Raw genomic sequence first — 8734 nt, forward strand, 5'->3', positions numbered from 1 at the left:
ATTCACCTTAAAGTTCTGGGACACTTTATAGTGTTATACCAAGAAATGACAGGTTAGGAAGAGTAGATGTGCCTATTGATATGGTTAGATCTCCAACTGTAACAAACTGTTTGCCAGTGGTGTCACGGCAGTATCTGGGAAGAGGAAAAGTGGGGACTGAGGACACCTGGGAAATGAATATGCTAGTGGGTTTGTGAATGTCTGTTGCTGGGAGGCTGAATGGATCCCAGCCAACACCCATCACAGCCCGTGTTCATTACTTGTGACAGCTGGCTGTTCACCGTGTGTCCTAAGGTGTTGATCCTAAGTTCTCTGTGCCCCCACAGCCAACCCAGGCTTGGTAGTGTATTCTTCTGGAAGATGGAGTTATTAGCTAAATCAGTTTGTCAGTAGACAGGGTGGCGGTGAGGCTCTGACCCTTTACCCAGACCTTATCATCGCCCCAAGCCAGGCAGCCATGAATACTGACCCTCTGTGACCCACACTGCCCATCTTGGTACGTTTTGCATTTGGGAAAATAAGTTCAGAAATGACAGATTTGACTTAGTGGCTGAGAGCATCTAATAGCACCCTCTGTGGACAGAGCTGGAAAAGTGACATTTTTCTGAGTTACACAGCTAGATAATAATAAAGGCTAACATTCCAGGGCACTTTGGATGTACTGAAGATATTGAACATGTTTTCACTGCATTCTCACAGCTTTGAGATAGGCATTGGGTCATCCTTAGTATATAATCAGAGAAACAGGCCAGGGAGGCTAAGTTATTAGTCCACAATCTCCTGGTTAGAAGGGGAAGGGGCTTAGAATGGAACCGCCTAGGGCCTAGTTCTGCACTGAGTTCACAGGAAATGGTTTCTTGAAGCTGGGGCCTCCCCAGGGTTAAGGCAGTGGATAAGCAGCCTGACTGATGACTCTGCTTGGTCCACCTTCTGTCCCAGGAATTCAAGAGATGGGGACAGCCAGGACTGGTTCTGTTGTCACTCCTTCCAGCATGGGGCAGAGGGACTTGATTCCCTTTGTAGAAGAGGCAGGGAAAAGAACTGGCAGAGGTAGTAGGTCAATGCAGGGCCACAGGGCCTTCTGAGCAGGAAGGAGGGGCAGGGCTCTGGTCTTGGGCCTGCCACAGTCAGTACATCAGAAGGTAAAGAGAAGTAAGCTTCCAGTCAGGTCCCTGTGAGGACTGCGGCTGCCCAAAGCTGGCTTGGTAAGGGCACGGGGGCGGGGCCGTAGCCTGGAGGGGAGTATGGTGGCTGTGTGGGGGTTCTTCCAGCCACACACAAAGCCTTGTGCTGAGGCACTGCATTCCTGCTGCCTGGGCTTCCTGTTTTCAGATGCATTCCAGCCCCAGAGTCACCTCGGAGACTGTTTGGAATCCAGCCCCACATTCTCAAAATTCAGGGTGGATCTGAGCAAAGGCTTCCTCCCCTTACCTCCCCATCCTCTCACCTAGGGGCCAGGACCTAGGCGCGAGAGAGTCACCTGGCAGGCTTGGGCCGGTCTGGCTTGGCTGGGGTGTGTGCAGTCTCACGTCCTCTTGGACTTGGAGATGACAGTTCTGCCAGACCCAGCCCCTTGTTTCTCTTTCTGTATTTTGAGGAGAGGATAGGGCAGGAACGAGCCGGGCAGCTGGGGACGCACAGCTAGAAGAGAAGGGCTTGAGAGATGACAGACAGATCAAGCACTTGGCTCTCATTTACCTGTGAGGGGCTTGGCTGCGGGCCTCAGTTTCCTAATTTTATAAAAAACCGGACATGGTCCAAGTAGCTTATTTGCATGTATGAAAACAGAAGGACAGAACCTGCTGAAATAGTTTTAAGACTGGGGAGGAGGAAAAGGCAGAGTGACTGAGGGAGTGATACACTGCACAGACCTGTAGAAAAGGTGCAATGACAACTCCCCCCCCCCCCCATACTGTATACTTCACGCCTGAAATCCTAGCTACTGGGAAGCCTGAAATCTAAGGACTGTGGTTTGAAGCCAGCCAGGGCCACAAGACTCTTATCTCCAATTAACAGCAAAAAGCTCCAAAGTGGAGCTATGCCTAAAATGGAGAGAGCCACAGCCTTGAGGGGCGAGGGGGGGGGGGAGGTAGGGAAAAGCTAAGTGACAGCGCCTAGATCTTGAGTTCGAGCCCCAGTACACACCAAGCAGATCAACTACTCTTCCCTACCCCGATCTGAAAAGTGAGGGTGTCCGAGGAGCCCCTTCCTGGGCGGGGGCGGGGCTCAGGCTCGGGCTTGAGCCCTGCTTCCTTCAGGGTCCGAGGTGAAGTCTGTGCGGTCTCCCAGGGGTGCGGGTGCCCGCGGCCCGCGCCCTCCGAGGGCTGCTTCCTTGGAGGCCGCCGCTCCCCAGGGGCCGCCAGGCGGTCTCCCGCCCTGCGGCCTCCGGAGCTGCGGTTCGGATGGCTCGGCATCCCGGCTGCCTTGACCCCCGCCGCTGCCCGGCTTCCCCTGGGCCCGCGGGGGTTCGGGTGCGGCCCGGGACGGCGCACCCGGCCGTTGGCTGTGGAGGTCCGGACGCACGGGGACCTGTCCCCCCTTTGATGTCGCCAGACTGCGGACGCACGGAGGGACCTGGCCCCTAAGCCACACAGCTGCGGTCGGCGTCCTGGCTCTTGACAGCACGTGGGGCTCTGTTTCCTTCCGGGCTCCGGATCGGCCCCCACCCCACCCCAGCCACGGCGGGCTCCGAGCCGGCCACCGGAAGACCCTCCGCGCGCCGCCGCCGCCGCCGCCGCCGCCGCGCCCCCCAGCTCTGCAGCCCGCAACCTTTGCCCCGGCCCGCGGTCCCCCCGGCCCGCCCGCCGCCGGCCCGGACACCTGCGCGCCCCGCCCCCCACCGCGGGGGAGGTCCGGACCGCGCCCCGCCGCGCGGGCGGGCGGGGCCGGGAGGGCGGACCCCGGGCTCGCTCCGGCCGCCTGCGGGCGGGCAGCGCGCCATGCTGGGCCGGCGGCGCGTCTTCGCGGTGGAGCCGCTCGGCGGCCGGGGTGAGTCGCCTGCTGCCGGGAGCCTCGACTCGGGGCTGGGGACCCTCGGGGACGGCGGTCGGCTCTCCGCCCCTCCGGCCCAACCCGTACCCCGCTTTCTGATCTCCCGCGGTTGGAGCCGGGGACCCCTGCAGTCCCGACAAGCCTCTGGGTGGCGGCGAACCCCGGACCCGGAGGGCGGGCCGGGGCCGGGCTTCCTGGCTCACTTCCTGGTTCCAGCTCCCCGGGAGCTGGCATTTAGTTCCCGCCCAGCCAGCCCCAGTTTCGGCCCCATCCCGATGGGTACCCACGGCCCAGAGGGCCTGGCGCGGCTGTCGAGATGGATGCAGAAACGGACACTTTTTCTTATTACGTTTTCCGTTTACACTTCTCAGAATGTTGAGTATTTCTTGCTTTACAAGGCCAAAACCTCACACGGCCACAGCTGCAGGAGATAACCTCATCTTGCATCCTGATGCCCAGGGGGCTCCGGAGAGCAGTGTGTGGACCCCGAGGCCTCGCGCTCTGTCCTCCCCGGCTTTGGGAGACCCTCAATAGCGGATGGGATGGGTGGGGGAGACTGAGGCTCTCTGCCTCGGGATCGGAGGTCTGTGCAGGCCCTGCAGGGTGCAGGTGGGCGGGACCTCCTAGGGCTTTACCTACTCCACCGTCCAAAGTAGGGGTTCCTTCTTGCTGTCCATGACTGTTAGAAGGGAACACCTTCCAGACATCTCCCAAGCAGGGAGAGCTGGAGCCCCTGTCTTGTCCAGGCCTTGGTTAGCTCCTGTCCTTGCCTTCCTGTCCTGGGCTGCTCCAGCTGCCAGGAATGCTGGGGTGTGGAGGGCAGCCTGCCCAGCCTGATCCTCACTCTCCTTGCAGATGGGGCCAGCCAGGACCTGGCACATGGCTGTGTAGTGCCCGGAGCCACCAGCATCTACAGGCGGATTCCGGATGCCACTTGTGGTTGCTCATTGGATTCCTGGAGGGGAGAGGGCAGGCTGAGAGGTCACAGGAGGCCTGTACCACTTCTCAAATTGGCTTCCCGAGACTCAGGGGTGGAGATGGTGGTTGGGGACAGCCCCTTGGCCACCTTTCCAGGACTTTCTCTGGACTCTCTGAATCTTGAGCCCGCGGAGAACTCTGAGCCGGCTGCCCAGCCAGACCGGCTGCGGGCCAGCCGAAAGCTGGAGCAGGTGCTGGAGCGAGCCCGCGGGTTCCCCCGGTTGCCAGGACAGCGCTGTTCCCCGAGGCCACCTCGCCAGCCTGAGCATGGAGCACCTGCTTTTGCAGCCCGACCAGAGCCCACTGAGGCAGAAACCAAGCTAGAGGCAGGTCTGGAAGAAGCGGAGGTGGTGAGTGGCAGCCCTGGCTAGGTGAAGAGGGGGAGGAGGCAGCCCTGTGATGGGTTCTTGGGGACTCCCTACCTCCTCTCCTTTTCCCTGGAGCTCTCTCGGGGCGGGGCATTCCTTGCCCCTAATTGATGGTTGTGTCACAGATGCTTGCTTCACCTCACTCATAGATGTGTGTAGCCACCCCCACATAGGAGGTGGGCAGGTATGGGTCCCAGGCCCAGCTGGGCACTGGGGAAGCCATCTGGATGTGAACTCCGTTGGCTCCTGCTTCACTGTCCTTTTCTGGCTCAGCATAGTCTGTCTGTCCAGGTGGGAGATTGGTTGAGGCTAGATGTCTCCCCTGCCTTCCTGTGTCCCACAGGAGGGTGGCATGGGACCCGAAGCCTGGGCCTGCCTCCCGGGGCGGGGTCTTCGCTATCTGGAACACCTATGCCTCGTACTGGAGCAGATGGCAAGACTTCAGCAGCTCTACTTGCAACTGCAGATCCAGAGGCCCCCTGGGGTGAGTGGGTGGCCTGGCAGCGTGGCCACACTGGTGGAACGGAAAGGGCAGGACCCCTGGGATTGTGGTTGCCTTCAGAATAGCTACAGTCTTCTGAGGTTCCATCTTTCCTGTCCCAGGATCCTGAGGATGAGGAGGCAGCGGCTCTGGCTCACTCATCTTCCCTTTCACCTGCCCCAGACAATGAGGTACAGGGGCTAGAGGAACTGCTAAGCCAGACAAAGACAGGTGAGAGGTCATTGTGGTTCCCACGTCCCCCACCCCCTCCCCAGCTGTAGTTCGGTGGGGATGGCTTCCTAACCCTGGTCCTGGATATGGGGCTCTCTTTCTGAAGGAACAGAGGCAATTTCAGCCCCAAAGCTGGAAATGCTCAGCAGCACCCTTCCCCGGCTGACAGAAGCCCCAGTGGAATCAGTTCACACCTTCCCACCCTCCCATAAACACAAGGTAATGGTCGACATATGTTGGAGGGGATGGGGAATGGGGGATGGTTGGGATGCATGGGACTCCTGAAGGTAAGAAATTTTAGGAAAATGACTGGAATTTCTGTTGGGAGTAAATGATTTGTCTTGGTTATTGTGACAGCTAGCCCTGGGAGCTTCATTGGGAGATCTATCTATATCTGTATCTGTATCTATATCTGTATCTGTATCTTTATCTATATCCATCTGGTGGCATTCTGTGGTGACCCATTGTCCTCTGGTCATCAGGATCTCTCCCACTGGGACAAGGTCAAGGTCCTGCTCAATCGGATCCGCTGGAGAAGCTCTAGACACCCTGAGCCCGCAGTCCTTCCTGATGGATATGGTCCCAGGTGAGTCTTGTGCTTGGTCCCTGTCAGAGCAGAGGGAGGGGACTAAAAAAACCAGGCTGTTGAGATTCTCCTGCTAGGCGTGTGTGTGTGTGTGTGTGTGTGTGTGTGTGTGTGTGTGTGTGTGTGTGTGTGTGTGTGTGTGTGTGTGTGTGTGTGTGTGTGTGTGTGTGTGTGTGTGTGTGTGTGTGTGTGTGTGTGTGTGTGTGCGCGCTACTACCAGGGATTAAACTCAGGGCTTTGTACTTTTGCTCAGCTTTCTTGCTTATGGCTAGCACTTAACTGTACAACCACTGGTCCCTGTCAGAGCAGAGGGAGGGGACTAAAAAAACCAGGATGTTGCCGGGCGCTGGTGGCTCACGCCTGTAATCCTAGCTACTCAGGAGGCTGAGATCTGAGGATCGTGGTTCAAAGCCAGCCCGGGCAGGAGAGACCGTGAGACTCCTATCTCCAATAAACCACCAGAAAACCGGAAGTGGCGCTGTAGCTCAAGTGGTAGAGTGCTCGCCTTGAGCTGAAGAGCTGAGGGACAGCGCCCAGGCCCAGAGTTCAAGCCCCACGGCCGACAAAAAAAAAAAAAAAACCAGGATGTTGAGATTCTCCTGCTAGGGGTGTGTGTGTGTGTGTGTGTGTGTGTGTGTGTGTGTGTGTGTGTGTGTGTGTGTGTGTGTGTGTGTGTGTGTGTGTGTGTGTGTGTGTGTGTGTGTGTGTGTGTGTGTGTGTGTGTGTGTGTGTGTGTGTGTGTGTGCTAGGTGTGTGTGTGTGTGTGTGCGTGCTACTACCAGGGATTAAACTCAGGGCTTTGTACTTTTGCTCAGCTTTCTTGCTTATGGCTAGGACTTAACTGTACAACCACACTTCCACTCCCAGAAATGGAGTCTCATGGGCTTTTCTGCCCAGACTGGCTTCCAACCTTAATCCTTCAGGTCTCAGTCTCCTGATTAGCTAGGATTACCAACAGGGACTACTGGTGCCTGGCCAGTTGATATCTTTGTCTCTGTGAAATCTGAGAGACTTAAAACACTGTTTGCTGGGTGCTGGAAGGAACAGAAAGTTAAAATGGCCTATTTACAGGTGAGGAGATTGGGGACTAGGCAGGGTTGGGAGGCAGTATCTTTCCCAAAGCTATAGTGTAAGTTAGTGATAGAACCAGGACCATATGAAGGGAAAGAGCTCCGTTGAAGCACAGTAATCCTTTCCCCCTAAATGATTGAAATTTCGGGGGCTGGGAAGGTGGCTCAGTGGTAGGGTGCTTGCCTTGCATGCATGAAGCCCTGGGTTTGATTCCTCAGCACCATATAAGCAAAAAGAAAAAAGTCGGAAGTGGTGCTATGGCTCAAGTGGTAGAGTGCTAGCCTTGAGCTGAAGAGCTGAGGGACAGTGCCCAGGCCCAGAGTTCAGACCCCAAGACCCACAAAAAACCTAAAAAAACTGAAATTGAAATTTAGGCTATTTTCTGGGTTTATGGAGAGAGCAAGGTAAAGGCACACATAAAATATTTCACTGCGGGGCTGGGAAGGTGGCTCAGTGGTAGGGTGCTTACCTTGCATGCATGAGGCCCTGGGTTTAATTTCTCAGCACCACATAAGCAGAAAAAGCTGGAAATGGCTCTGTGGCTCAAGTGGTAGAGCATTAGCCTTGAGCTGAAGAGCTGAGGGACAGCGCCCAGGCCCAGAGTTCAGCGCCCACGACCAACAAAAATAATAATAAATAAATAAAAATTAAAAAAATTCACTGTGGGTAAAGTCCATAAAATTTTTCCAAGGAGAAGAAGTACCAATTTAATATCTCCACCTTCTTTATAGATTGCTACTCTATGAACTTGGGACTATTGTCTCTTTTTCTTTTCCACAGAATTGAGTCCAAGGATCTCTCTGAAATTCCTCCATGCTGCCCCCACCAAAAGACCTTTATGCCATCATTAATGGTTAAGAAGTCACGAGCAAAAAACCTTTCTGTTTGCTGAGAACTCTTGGTGTACCTGGTGACCCGGATGCAGGAAATTTGCTAAGAGTCTTCCTCACCCTTTGTCTTGTGGCTGCTTCTTCACACTGCCAGGAAAAGCTATTAATGCTTGCCCTTCTATGAGGCAAAGACTGAGTTTTTCTCTTTTTAGCAGCCTCACAAAGGAGCTCTGGTTCTGAGAAGCTCCAAGGCCTGACAGTTCCAGGGCTCCTCCTCCTTTCCAGACACCCAGAAGACATGAACTAATATATCAGGTGTCCATAAAACATGTATGGCATGGTGATCTGTCTGGGCCCTTCATGCTGCAGATGTGTGTTCATCCATAATGTATGTGCATCTTTGTGGACTGTTAGTATTGTCAATTGGCTGGAAACATCCTATAAAGCGTCAGTGTTCTCGGGAAGTAACTGGAAGGATGGAGCTGACCTCCATTTCACACTGACCAGCTACTGATCTGGATTTCTGCTTTCCTCTTCACCCCTGAATTAGCAGCCCTAGAACACAGAACTGTGCTGTTTTGGCTGCCTCCCTAGTGAACCTTGCCCTTGGAGAGGATCAGAGCCATGTGGGGAGTCACAGAATAACTTTGAAGGTCATCTCAAAGCTGTTCTCCGTACTATCATTTCCATGCCAGAGCTGAAATCACACACATAGACTTGCTTTTAGGCCATGTCAAAAATCTCTTAACTTCTGAACCACAGCTTCCTATTTGGGATTAAAACTGCCTGCCCTAACTACCTCACAAGGTTGTTATGAGGATAAAGTGACATTAAACTGTCTCAAAGTGTGCTGTGAATGTTAAGTGACTAGGAAAGGGGAAGGGGAGGGTGAATGGGGAAAGGGAGGGGAGGGTGAATACGGAAGGTACTGGAGGCAGGCTGGATTGGAGAAATGAAGGGACTATCAGAGGTCAGCTGAGGGCTGTTAATAATGGGCATTAAAAGGGCCACTCTCACGGCAAGATTTTGACCAAGCAATCGGGTGGTTTTGCAGGTCTCATGTTTGAGGATTAGGGCAAGGATCTGGACCTGCTTACTCCCCAGGCTTGCTGTGAAGTGCGTGCAGTCAAGGGAAGGGCAGGGCCTGTGGGGGGTTTGAGTCAGAAGAATGACTCCTCGGCCTTCCACTTATCAGACA

At 55.0% G+C, this 8734-nt stretch overlaps 1 protein-coding gene across 1 annotated transcript; it reads left to right on the top strand.

Annotated features, from left to right (window-relative positions):
* Positions 1-2915: 2915 nt before the first annotated feature.
* On the top strand, positions 2916-8385 carry CUNH8orf58 (chromosome unknown C8orf58 homolog). The gene is made up of 7 exons (XM_070016631.1): positions 2916-2988; positions 3847-4319; positions 4681-4821; positions 4941-5049; positions 5156-5268; positions 5532-5635; positions 7487-8385. Exons 1-7 carry the CDS (start codon positions 2940-2942, stop codon positions 7596-7598), a joined length of 1101 nt encoding a protein of 366 aa, XP_069872732.1. The 5' UTR covers positions 2916-2939; the 3' UTR covers positions 7599-8385.
* Positions 8386-8734: the final 349 nt, after the last annotated feature.

The sequence above is a fragment of the Dipodomys merriami genome, unplaced genomic scaffold, assembly GCF_024711535.1.
Source record: "Dipodomys merriami isolate MVZ:Mamm:240054 unplaced genomic scaffold, mDipMer1.0.p SCAF_12, whole genome shotgun sequence".
Lineage (NCBI taxonomy): Eukaryota > Metazoa > Chordata > Mammalia > Rodentia > Heteromyidae > Dipodomys > Dipodomys merriami.

Excerpts from the sequence above, each read along its gene's own strand:
- CUNH8orf58 (XM_070016631.1), top strand. The coding sequence starts at position 2,940 with ATGCTGGGCCGGCGGCGCGTCTTCGCGGTGGAGCCGCTCGGCGGCCGG. Across the intron at positions 5,050-5,155 it reads GCTAAGCCAGACAAAGACAG|GAACAGAGGCAATTTCAGCC; the intron begins GTGAGAGGTCAT and ends CTCTTTCTGAAG. Across the intron at positions 5,636-7,486 it reads CCTGATGGATATGGTCCCAG|AATTGAGTCCAAGGATCTCT; the intron begins GTGAGTCTTGTG and ends TCTTTTCCACAG.